The sequence below is a fragment of the Nansenia antarctica genome (assembly GCF_963989245.1).
Source record: "Nansenia antarctica genome assembly, chromosome: 15".
Classification (NCBI taxonomy): domain Eukaryota; kingdom Metazoa; phylum Chordata; class Actinopteri; order Argentiniformes; family Microstomatidae; genus Nansenia; species Nansenia antarctica.
The window spans coordinates 23,797,369-23,810,667 of NC_137685.1; the positions used below are offsets into that span (position 1 = coordinate 23,797,369).

At 40.9% G+C, this 13,299-nt stretch overlaps 1 protein-coding gene across 2 annotated transcripts in view; it reads left to right on the forward strand.

The window, feature by feature from the left end:
- The window catches only part of LOC308170702 (serine/threonine-protein kinase 4-like), a 37,577-nt gene extending 24,486 nt beyond the window's left edge, over window positions 1-13,091 (forward strand). The window contains exons 11-12 of one of the 2 annotated variants that reach the window (XR_013937798.1): window positions 10,762-11,921; window positions 12,453-13,091. Coding sequence is in view for 1 of the 2 variants with exons in the window: in XM_080545532.1 (XP_080401658.1) it covers window positions 10,762-10,920 (159 nt within the window). In the remaining variant the exon portion in view is untranslated. Of the gene's footprint in view, window positions 1-10,761 lie in introns of both variants that reach the window. The other variant, XM_080545532.1, reaches the window with a different exon arrangement.
- Window positions 13,092-13,299: the final 208 nt, after the last annotated feature.

Genomic DNA, 13,299 nt, shown 5'->3' on the forward strand with positions numbered 1-13,299 from the left:
CCTGCTGTCTGGGTCTCTGTCTTGCGGCCCTGGTTTGTCGGACCTCCTCTTCCTCCTCTTCCTCCTCTTCCTCCTCTTCCTCCTCCTCCTCCTCCTCCTCCTCCCCCCCCTCCTCCTCTCTCCCCCTCCTCCCCCTCCTCCTCTCTCCTCCTCTTCCTCCCCCTCCTCCTCCTCTCTCCTCCTCCTCCTCCTCCTCCTCCTCCTCCGCTACATAGGTTTTTTCAGTCCACGACCTCGCCACCCTCCTCATGAACTCCAAGTGTGTTTTGCACTTCCCCGGGTTCCTGGCCTTGTACAGCACATATGCATTGAACACACACAGCTGAAATAAGTATGCCACAAACTTCTTTGACCAGTTGAGTGTTTTCCGTATGAATGGGTAATATGCAATGTTCTGGTCAAGTTTGTCCACCCCATTCATGCAGGCATTGTATGCCACAACACACTGCAGTTTGAGCTGACCCACCTTCTCCTTCTTCCCCTTCTGCCACACCTCCACCCTCTGCATGCTGTCATGGTGGCAGGTTGTCACCATCCTCACCAGACGCTTGTCCTGCCATGCCATAACCAGCACCCTGCCATTGTGCCGCACCACCCTCCCCTCCACACCCAAGTCCTTCTTTGTCGGCTCCCTTATGATCTGCGGTTCCCCCCTGTTTTTTCGCAGTGTTCCGCAGACGTTGGTGTTGGCTTTGATCAACTGCTCACAAAGTTGAACAGAGTTGTAGCAGTTGTCCATGTAAAGTGTGTATCCGTGTCCTGTGAGACGGTCAAGGAGGGAGAACACTGTGTCCTGGAGTGTGTTATGCTGGCCAACATAAGGCTTAATGTTAAAACAATACCCAGTATAAGAGTCACACAGTATGTAGGATTTAATTCCATACTTCACCGGCTTCTGAGGGTTATACACTTTGAATGATAGGCGGCCACGCCACTGCATCATTCCTTCATCAATGCAGATACTTTCAAAGGGCTGATACAGCTCTTTGAATTTGGCTACATCATGATCTAAAATAGGACGCACTTTATACATTTTATCTGTGGCGTCCTGTGATGCATTATTGTTGTAGTGGAGGAACTTCCAGATGAGCTGATACCTGTTCCTGGACATGGTTTTATTGAAGTATGGAGTGGCGTCCTGTGGATCCACACTCCAATACATTTCTATTTTTGGCTTTTTTATGTAACCGGTGATGAAAGTGAGTCCAAAGAATCGTTTCAGTTCTGGGACTGTCACCGGTTTCCATGACCTCCCTCTGGAGTGTCGGGATGTGTCGGGATGTGCCTGTAAAAACTGCTTGGCATACAGGTTGGTTTGATCTGCAATGTGCTGCACCAGCTCATCAGGAATGAGCAGCTCCAGGAAATCAACCGGCCGGTCAGATTTCAGCTCTGCAGCAGCATTCTGGGGTCCAGGGGTTGCCGTGAATGGAACCTTTGTGGGTTGCCAGTCACCGTCACCCCAACCAGCAGCTTTCTCTGAAGACAGCCGTCTCCTTGCAGCAAACCCACTGGTTGAGGCACGTCCTCTGCTCGATTCAGGAACTGTAAAATATTGACACAGGTCACACACAGGTCATCAACACAGACATCAACACACAGAGGGAGACTTCAAAGACACAGGTCACACACAGGTCATCAACACACACATCAACACACAGAGGTATACTTCAAAGACACAGGTAAACATCAACACAGAGGTAGACATCAACACAGGTAGACATCGCACGCACACACACACACACACACACGCGCGCACGCACACACACGCACACACACGCGCGTGTGAAACAGAGCCTCTCTGACCTGAGGCAAGGCAAATGTATTTGTGTAGCACATACATGTAGACCCAAGGTTACCCATAACTACCTCATAACTAATATGAGCCTTACATCACATTACCCATAAACATCCCCTCTTCATCTCCCTCATATCTGCATACACACACACACACACACACACACACACTCACACACACTCACACATACAGGCACACACACACACACACACACACACACACTCACACATACAGGCATACAGGCACACACACACACACACACACACACACACACACACACAGGCACACACACACACACACACACACACACTCACACATACACACACACGGTCTGTAAAGAATACAAAAAGAAAAACAAATTCATTCATTCATTCATTCAACAGTTTTACCGTTTTTGCTCTCCACCCGCGGGGATCCGCGCTGATCTGGAGAGGAGCCCCTGCTACTATCCGATCGGGAAGGCAACCACTCGTCTGAATCGGGGTCTGGTTCAGAATCGTCCGACTCTGAACTGTTTGAAGAGTCGCGCGATGGCTGCGCTGCTCCGCGATGCTCCGCGATGCTCCGCGATGCTCCGCGATGCTCCGCGCCGCGTTTGGCACATCTCCTATACCAGATCTGCTTGACCTGATCTGCACCACACTCCTTGCAGATCCACTGCCAGACAAGCTCTGTGCCAGTGTCAACGGCTTATAATGCTTGTCTCCTGAACCTCTCGTCTTCGCTCTCCTCTTCGCCATTACTACAACCCACAACAAGCCACTTCCTTGTCCAGGCTTTTTATAGCTGAGCTAAATCGAACTACTGCCCTCATCTGGGGCCGAAATACATTACACCCAAGTCTGAAATTCACACACGTGGTGTAGAACATGTCAATAACGCGATCCCCGCGAAAAAAAAAAGAAAACCACAAAGACGCCATTTGGCGTCTTTGGCAGTCAACGTTACTATTCTATAAGACGCCAATTGGCGTCTTTGGCAGTCAATGAGTTAACATCTACTGACAGATGACCGTAAAGTGACTCTAAACATCACTGACTCATCACTGAAACATGACTGTTTACCCAAAGAAACACTTCAGTGTCTTCAAGAGTTGTAGTTGTCATTACATTGGTGTCATACACAACCTAATCACACTGGTATCAGACACTACATCATCACACTGGTATCAGACACTACATCATCACACTGGTATCAGACACTACATCATCACACTGGTGTCAGACACTACATCATCACACTGGTATCAGACACTACATCATCACACTGGTATCAGACACTACATCATCACACTGGTATCAGACACTACATCATCACACTGGTGTCAGACACTACATCATCACACTGGTATCAGACACTACATCATCACACTGGTGTCAGACACTACATCATCACACTGGTATCAGACACTACATCATCACACTGGTATCAGACACTACATCATCACACTGGTGTCAGACACTACATCATCACACTGGTGTCAGACACTACATCATCACACTGGTGTCAGACACTACATCATCACACTGGTATCAGACACTACATCATCACACTGGTATCAGACACTACATCATCACACTGGTGTCAGACACTACATCATCACACTGGTATCAGACACTACATCATCACACTGGTATCAGACACTACATCATCTGTCATCACACTGGTATCAGACACTACATCATCACACTGGTATCAGACACTACATCATCACACTGGTATCAGACACTACATCATCACACTGGTATCAGACACTACATCATCACACTGGTATCAGACACTACATCATCACACTGGTATCAGACACTACATCATCACACTGGTATCAGACACTACATCATCACACTGGTATCAGACACTACATCATCACACTGGTATCAGACACTACATCATCACACTGGTATCAGACACTACATCATCACACTGGTATCAGACACTACATCATCACACTGGTGTCAGACACTACATCATCACACTGGTGTCAGACACTACATCATCACACTGGTGTCAGACACTACATCATCTGTCACACAACATAATGGGCCCTATTATGCACTTCTTAACTTGCCGTCTTAAGTCTTAATTAAGACGCACCGCCAGGTTAAGACCTACCGCCACCCTTATTATGCGCTTCATACGCGCTACTGCTATTATGCAGGTGTCGCTAGGCGCCCACACATAAGACGTAAGACTCCCGTGCATATATTACTCATTGTGGGAGTGTTCATATGTTAATGAAGTGCGCTAGGCGCCCCTGCTATTATGCGATCTGACTTTGCGCCTAGCGCTAAGAAGTGGTTTGAAAAGTTCTTAGGCGCTAGAGTTCATGCACGTTTTGAAACACGAGCGCGCCGCCGCGGTTTGCGTATGCGCGCCGACCGACTTCTTAAGAAGTTTGCATGCGCAAACCGCGGAGGCGCGCTCGTGTTTCAAAACGTGCATGAAGTCTAGCGCCTATGAACTGTATAATAGCATAGCTCTTATGACTTAACGCAGCCGGTTTTTAAAGGGAATGGCACCTGGCACGCTGATTGGGTTGATTGAGAAGACGCCCAAAACACACCCATGACTAATTTCTGGGCTTAGCGCCGGGTCTTAGGCGCCCACTACCGCACGCATAATAGCAAAGTGGCCTTGACCACGCCTCCACGTCTTAAGTTTAGATCTACCGCCTCGTCTTATTGCTTAAGAAGTGCATAATAGGGCCATCACATTAGTGTCAGACACAACATAATCAGGTCAGTTTGCACGTTAGACTTGGAGATGAGGAGAAGATTTGCATTGTTTTGGTAAGATATTCAGTTTAGTTTGTTTTATGAAGTGTCATTTTGACAGGGGTCTGTAGACTACACGAATATACCTGTCTATATATAGATCTGTCATGTCTATATATCTAGTCTATATATAGATCTGTCATGTCTATATATCTAGTAGTCTATATATAGATCTGTCATGCTCACTATTTTTGCCTGTGTGTCTGGAATGCTTTGATGTCTGGTGCTTACTGCTTAAGCCTACAGCTTTCTTATCCTATTATTTCTTGATATTGTTCCGCAAAGAGGCAACTCACTGGATATAGACGTCAGTTGAATGTGTTGTTTTGACTGACGTTGGCCTGAATATAGTCTATTGTTAAGTGACCAGAATGTTTTTGTAGAATTTGCGGCAAACATCTATAGAAACTCTGCACAAAGTGACTTTGACAAAAACATGCGTCACAAGAGACAGCTCTTCTTAAATAATTCCAGACAAGAGAATGTGTAGATGAAGCTACATACGTACCTTCTACCACTCTCCTCATCTTTGTCTTTCTGTGGTCAAGTCTGCGTTATGGAACAACAACTTCTGAGAGACTAAAACATGTAAAGACACATACATGTATGGAGCTAGGAAACGTGCGCTGAAGCCTTCTCTCTGCTGAATGGAGTGTTTCTCATGAGAACAGCTGGAGGAGAGCATGTAGCTGCATTATACATGAGGGAAAGACTCAAAACCACTTTCTGTCTCCAGATGCCCCTCTGCATAGGCCGTGTCTAACTCACAACGACAGGGGTTGGTCGTGTGTTAACGATGCTGGGTACACATGCTGTTGTAAAGAGCGCTAGTAAGAGCCAAGTCCACCATACAAACGTCGGCGGCTATGTGTGTAGGTTAGTCTGTAGACTTAAGCATAAGCTTAACAAGTTCTTCAACTGAGATGCTAAAATGTTGAATGTGTTGACATTTGGTATGTTTTATTTTTTAACCTGTGAGCAAGATCTGGGTTGCCTCTCACAAATGTCTATTTCCATCTATGAGGAAGCATGTTAGATATGTCCATCTATGACATGTCCATTGTCCTCCTCCATGTCCCTGCTCTATGGCCTGTCCATTGTCCTCCTCCATGTCCCTGCTCTATGGCCTGTCTGTGTGTGTGTGTGTGTGTGTGTGTGTGTGTGTGTGTCTGTCTGTGTCTGTGTCTGTGTCTGTCTGTGTGTGTCTGGTCCAGTAGTGCCTCCCAAGTCAAGGCTCTCTGCCTAGGAGGAAGACAGCAACATTATATTTACTCCATTGATTGGAGCTATAAATAGCTTGAGTGCTCGTAAAAGCAATGGGGGAATGCCAGGGGGAAACGTAACCAGGCATGATGTCCTAATCTGATGTGTATAGATAACCTTCATGTCACGTGCCTTACCAATCATTCTCTGGATTATGTTTTGGGATATTTTAAGATTTCTGTTATCGTTTATTAAATAAAACCTCATTCACACATAAGAGCTTTCCCATTAAATTCCATGGAATTTACCTGGTAAGGGGCATGTGTGAACAGAATTTCAAAGAAAATCTGCTCAGGCAATTTCCCTGTTCAAGACCTTGTGTAGTTCCATGGAAATGCAGGGAAAGCTTAGTTGTAAACAAAAGTATGAACATTGCCTGGTCCAGCACGTAAAGGGTTACGTATATCTTACTGGTCCAGCACGTAGAGGGTAACGTATGTCTTACTCAAGTTTTTTTTCACGTGGAACAAGTACTGAACTTGATTTCAATCTTCATGAAAATGATCCACTGGTTTACCACGACATTAATAAGCAATATGTTAAGTCAATAGCAGACATAATCACAGTCATTAGCAGACATACTATAATCACAGTCATTAGCAGACATACTATAATCACAGTCATTAGCAGACATACTATAATCACAGTCAATAGCAGACATACTATAATCACAGTCATTAGCAGACATACTATAATCACAGTCATTAGCAGACATACTATAATCACAGTCATTAGCAGACATACTATAATCACAGTCAATAGCAGACATACTATAATCACAGTCATTAGCAGACATACTATAATCACAGTCATTAGCAGACATACTATAATCACAGTCATTAGCAGACATACTATAATCACAGTCATTAGCAGACATACTATAATCACAGTCATTAGCAGACATACTATAATCACAGTCATTAGCAGACATACTATAATCACAGTCATTAGCAGACATACTATAATCACAGTCATTAGCAGACACACTATAATCACAGTCATTAGCAGACATACTATAATCACAGTCATTAGCAGACATACTATAATCACAGTCATTAGCAGACATACTATAATCACAGTCATTAGCAGACATACTATAATCACAGTCATTAGCAGACATACTATAATCACAGTCATTAGCAGACATACTATAATCACAGTCAATAGCAGACATACTATAATCACAGTCATTAGCAGACATACTATAATCACAGTCATTAGCAGACATACTATAATCACAGTCAATAGCAGACATACTATAATCACAGTCATTAGCAGACATACTATAATCACAGTCATTAGCAGACATACTATAATCACAGTCATTAGCAGACATACTATAATCACAGTCATTAGCAGACATACTATAATCACAGTCATTAGCAGACATACTATAATCACAGTCATTAGCAGACATACTATAATCACAGTCATTAGCAGACATACTATAATCACAGTCATTAGCAGACATACTATAATCACAGTCATTAGCAGACATACTATAATCACAGTCAATAGCAGACATACATACTATAATCACAGTCATTAGCAGACATACATACTATAATCACAGTCATTAGCAGACATACTATAATCACAGTCATTAGCAGACATACTATAATCACAGTCATTAGCAGACATACTATAATCACAGTCATTAGCAGACATACTATAATCACAGTCATTAGCAGACATACTATAATCACAGTCAATAGCAGACATACATACTATAATCACAGTCATTAGCAGACATACATACTATAATCACAGTCATTAGCAGACATACTATAATCACAGTCATTAGCAGACATACTATAATCACAGTCATTAGCAGACATACTATAATCACAGTCATTAGCAGACATACTATAATCACAGTCATTAGCAGACATACTATAATCACAGTCATTAGCAGACATACTATAATCACAGTCATTAGCAGACATACTATAATCACAGTCATTAGCAGACATACTATAATCACAGTCATTAGCAGACATACTATAATCACAGTCATTAGCAGACATACTATAATCACAGTCATTAGCAGACATACTATAATCACAGTCATTAGCAGACATACTATAATCACAGTCATTAGCAGACATACTATAATCACAGTCATTAGCAGACATACTATAATCACAGTCATTAGCAGACATACTATAATCACAGTCATTAGCAGACATACTATAATCACAGTCATTAGCAGACATACTATAATCACAGTCATTAGCAGACATACTATAATCACAGTCATTAGCAGACATACTATAATCACAGTCATTAGCAGACATACTATAATCACAGTCATTAGCAGACATACTATAATCACAGTCATTAGCAGACATACTATAATCACAGTCATTAGCAGACATACTATAATCACAGTCATTAGCAGACATACTATAATCACAGTCATTAGCAGACATACTATAATCACAGTCATTAGCAGACATACTATAATCACAGTCATTAGCAGACATACTATAATCACAGTCATTAGCAGACATACTATAATCACAGTCATTAGCAGACATACTATAATCACAGTCATTAGCAGACATACTATAATCACAGTCATTAGCAGACATACTATAATCACAGTCATTAGCAGACATACTATAATCACAGTCATTAGCAGACATACTATAATCACAGTCATTAGCAGACATACTATAATCACAGTCATTAGCAGACATACTATAATCACAGTCATTAGCAGACATACTATAATCACAGTCATTAGCAGACATACTATAATCACAGTCATTAGCAGACATACTATAATCACAGTCATTAGCAGACATACTATAATCACAGTCATTAGCAGACATACTATAATCACAGTCATTAGCAGACATACTATAATCACAGTCATTAGCAGACATACTATAATCACAGTCATTAGCAGACATACTATAATCACAGTCATTAGCAGACATACTATAATCACAGTCATTAGCAGACATACTATAATCACAGTCATTAGCAGACATACTATAATCACAGTCAATAGCAGACATACTATAATCACAGTCATTAGCAGACATACTATAATCACAGTCATTAGCAGACATACTATAATCACAGTCATTAGCAGACATACTATAATCACAGTCATTAGCAGACATACTATAATCACAGTCATTAGCAGACATACTATAATCACAGTCATTAGCAGACATACTATAATCACAGTCATTAGCAGACATACTATAATCACAGTCATTAGCAGACATACTATAATCACAGTCATTAGCAGACATACTATAATCACAGTCATTAGCAGACATACTATAATCACAGTCATTAGCAGACATACTATAATCACAGTCATTAGCAGACATACTATAATCACAGTCATTAGCAGACATACTATAATCACAGTCATTAGCAGACATACTATAATCACAGTCATTAGCAGACATACTATAATCACAGTCAATAGCAGACATACTATAATCACAGTCATTAGCAGACATACTATAATCACAGTCAATAGCAGACATACTATAATCACAGTCATTAGCAGACATACTATAATCACAGTCAATAGCAGACATACTATAATCACAGTCATTAGCAGACATACTATAATCACAGTCATTAGCAGACATACTATAATCACAGTCATTAGCAGACATACTATAATCACAGTCATTAGCAGACATACTATAATCACAGTCATTAGCAGACATACTATAATCACAGTCATTAGCAGACATACTATAATCACAGTCATTAGCAGACATACTATAATCACAGTCATTAGCAGACATACTATAATCACAGTCATTAGCAGACATACTATAATCACAGTCATTAGCAGACATACTATAATCACAGTCATTAGCAGACATACTATAATCACAGTCATTAGCAGACATACTATAATCACAGTCATTAGCAGACATACTATAATCACAGTCATTAGCAGACATACTATAATCACAGTCAATAGCAGACATACTATAATCACAGTCATTAGCAGACATACTATAATCACAGTCATTAGCAGACATACTATAATCAAAGTCAATAGCAGACATACTATAATCACAGTCATATCACCAAAGTTGAGTAAAGTGCCTATTAAAAAGTGCCCAGTTATCTCAGGTGGTTTACTCAAAAAGCAGCAAAGTTGGATGTAAGTGTTCTACTTCAATGTAAAAGGATATCTAGCTATAGTCCTTATAAATGGACTGGATATCTATGCATGCATTCAATTAGCTAGCTTGCTAGCTTACTCCTAGATAACTTACTATACATAGCTAACACAGCTAGCAACAAAAATTCAATGATTTGGCATCAAGTTTGACAAAAGGGACTTAGGCTGGCGAGCTACTGTCACAGTTCTCGGTTGATGTATTGGCCAACGTTAGCCGGGTCAATTCATTTATCCAGCCAACGTTATTTCTCAGGCTAGCTGGCCATCCACTGCACTACTGGACCTTGTGCTAACCGGGGCATGCCATTGCATGTTTGTAAAGGCGCAACGCGGGATTGTTAGGGCATTTAGCTCATGTATGAACAGCGAAAATCACTGGGGGTCCTGGGTTGGGATTTAATGTAATTTACAGGGAACTATGTGTGTAAAGGGCTTAAGATGGATGAACTTGTGATCTGATATCCTGAAAGCACCACGTACCTCTAAGGACATCATGGTTGAAGAATGTCAAGTTTTAGAGTTTGATCACATCTGTATAGCATATTTGCAATGTGCACTTAATTTAGCTTAGACTTTTATGACCATATTCCATTTCACTCGACAAATTAAGTGCAGCACAAATATAGGGAAAAAATACATGGACACATGACATGTCCAAAAACATTGGACACATGTATTGGACCCAGGTCTGATTCATAGTAAAGGATGAAATGTGTGCAATGTGTGGTAAAGGATGTCTCTGGATTTTCGTGCAGATGCGCACGTGGAGCGTGGAGGAGCTGAAGCTACGCCTGGCCTCTCTGGACCCTCAGATGGAGCAGGAGATCGAAGAGATCCGTCAGCGCTACCAGGCCAAGCGTCAGCCTATCCTCGATGCCATTGAGGCCAAAAAGCGACCTCAGCAGAACTTCTGAGGTCCTCCACCCCTGTACTGTGGGATCAGGATCCTTCACACTGGACTACCGCATGGACAGACTGATGCTGTTCCCTGCTGTGACGTGACTTTTCATAGTCCTCCATCTTTTATATATCTTCCAAGAAAACCACTTAATGCTGCCAAGCATGCATGTTGTTGTCTTAACTTATTGCGTTGATTGTCGAGGGCACTTCAGACCTCCTTTAAGTATTGATCTTCACTTATGTGGTACAATATTAGTTTGCTTACTTCTACTGATGGTACTCCTGAATCAGTGGCACAGATTCAGCTCTAGCATAGCTTTCATGGATTCAGTAGTTTAGCATTCAGTAGTTTTGTCATTGATTTCAGTTGTTTAGCATTGCTAACATGGATTCAGTTGTTTAGCATTGCTAACATGGATTCAGTTGTTTAGCATTGCTAACATGGATTCAGTTGTTTAGCATTGCTAACATGGACTCAGTTGTTTAGCATTGCTAACAAGGCTTGAACTGAGTAGCATTGCTAACATGGATTCAGTTGTTTAGCCTTGCTAACATGGATTCAGTTGTTTAGCATTGCTAACAAGGATTGAACTGAGTAGCATTGCTAACAAGGATTGAACTGAGTAGCATTGCTAACATGGATTCAGTTGTTTAGCATTGCTAACATGGACTTAGTTGTTTAGCATTGCTAACAAGGATTGAACTGAGTAGCATTGCTAACATGGACTCAGCTGAGTAGTATTGCTAACATGGACTCAGCTGAGTAGTATTGCTAACATGGATTCAGTTGAGTAGCATTATTTTGCTAATATGAATTTAACAATATAGCATTGCTAACCAGTGGAACATGTTCATGTTTTTTTTACTGTAAACATCTTGTTTTTTTCTCTCTTGATTTGAGATTGATGACCTTTTTGTGTGATTTGGTACTCATGATCGTGGATGTGTTCTGCTTGTTTGACAGCACAGTATCATGTCCAGCCAAAGGGAAATTCTGTTGACTTTGATCTGCATGGTGAGTTACATGAACCTGGAGAACAGGAATGTCTCTCAGGAGATAGTAACCTTCAGCCTTGGTTAAATGTGTGTACCTTACTTATAGACCAATCCTACCTTAAGAAACGTGTGTAACTTTTAAAGTAAATCATATATTGGATGTCAAGGGGAGATTTGCATGGAAGTTTTAGTTGCATGAATGTATCTCACTTTGGGATCCAGTCGTGAATGTTGTAGTTTAAGAGACATGTATTCAATGAGGGAGGGAACAAACAGGCTGAAGGCATATTGGTAAAAGCACATTTGAGAAGTGAAACTGGATTTTTTACTGTCTGGGTTCACAAACTGTGCACTTCTGTGTTACTCACTCTATTGTGACGTATCTATTTTTGTTAACCCAACATCAGCATTCCATAGAGCAGCTTGTACTTATTTTTTTAACGTTCAAACTGTTGGTATACATAAGGGACAATTATTTTTTTTATAATCTAGGTTAGCAGTTATATAGTTACAAGGAAGACATAAACATTGCACATTTGTTTTCATACAGGAATGTGCATCAATGTGCAACCTAGCCTCTCAGGTCAGGTCTTCTCAGGTTTGTATATTAATGACATTAATAAGAAATTATTCATTTACTGCACCCTGTCTGATGACCAATAAGCACAATTCAGTTTGTTGAAAAGGTTCCTTGTTACGAGCAAAAAGGGAATTCATTGTATGGTGTTGTTTTGTCTGAGTTCAAATTTTTGCATAATTATTGGAATAATGACTGATTGTTTTGTAATAATTATATCAAATGTTATAATTGTTTTCAGACTCTAATAAAAAAGTATTTAACTTATCACTCGATATACCCTGCTGAACCTGTCATGATGTTAATTATCTATAATTATGTTGATGGGAGCTTTATGATATTGTTACAACTATTGTTTCTGATTCATGCTGTAGGGACAGACTTGTGTAGGGACAGACTTGCGCATGAGGTAGCATTCACTGGAGAGCTATTCAGCACTGTAATCTCAATGAAGAACTTGTGTCTACTGTCTCACTGGACCTTCAATTAAGTATTGATTCCAAGAAAATGGTTTTGAAATGTTCATGCCTTAATTTATGCAATGGAAGTCACGCATATGTTTGATACCAGTGTTTGATTTGTGTATTTGTCGGGTGCCTATTAAAACAGATTTAAGAACTCATCTTGTGTGTAGTGTTTTTTTTCTCCATGCGAGGTACTGTACTGATATAGAGACCAGTGTAGTGTGCAAATGTCTTTGTTTACTTTCGTAATCTTGGACAGAGAAAGTACTTACATCTTTACATTACACACCCTGTATAAGGAGAGCTAACTTTTGGGGCAGTAGCCCTGAACCGAGGGGATAGGTACTCACGCCAGG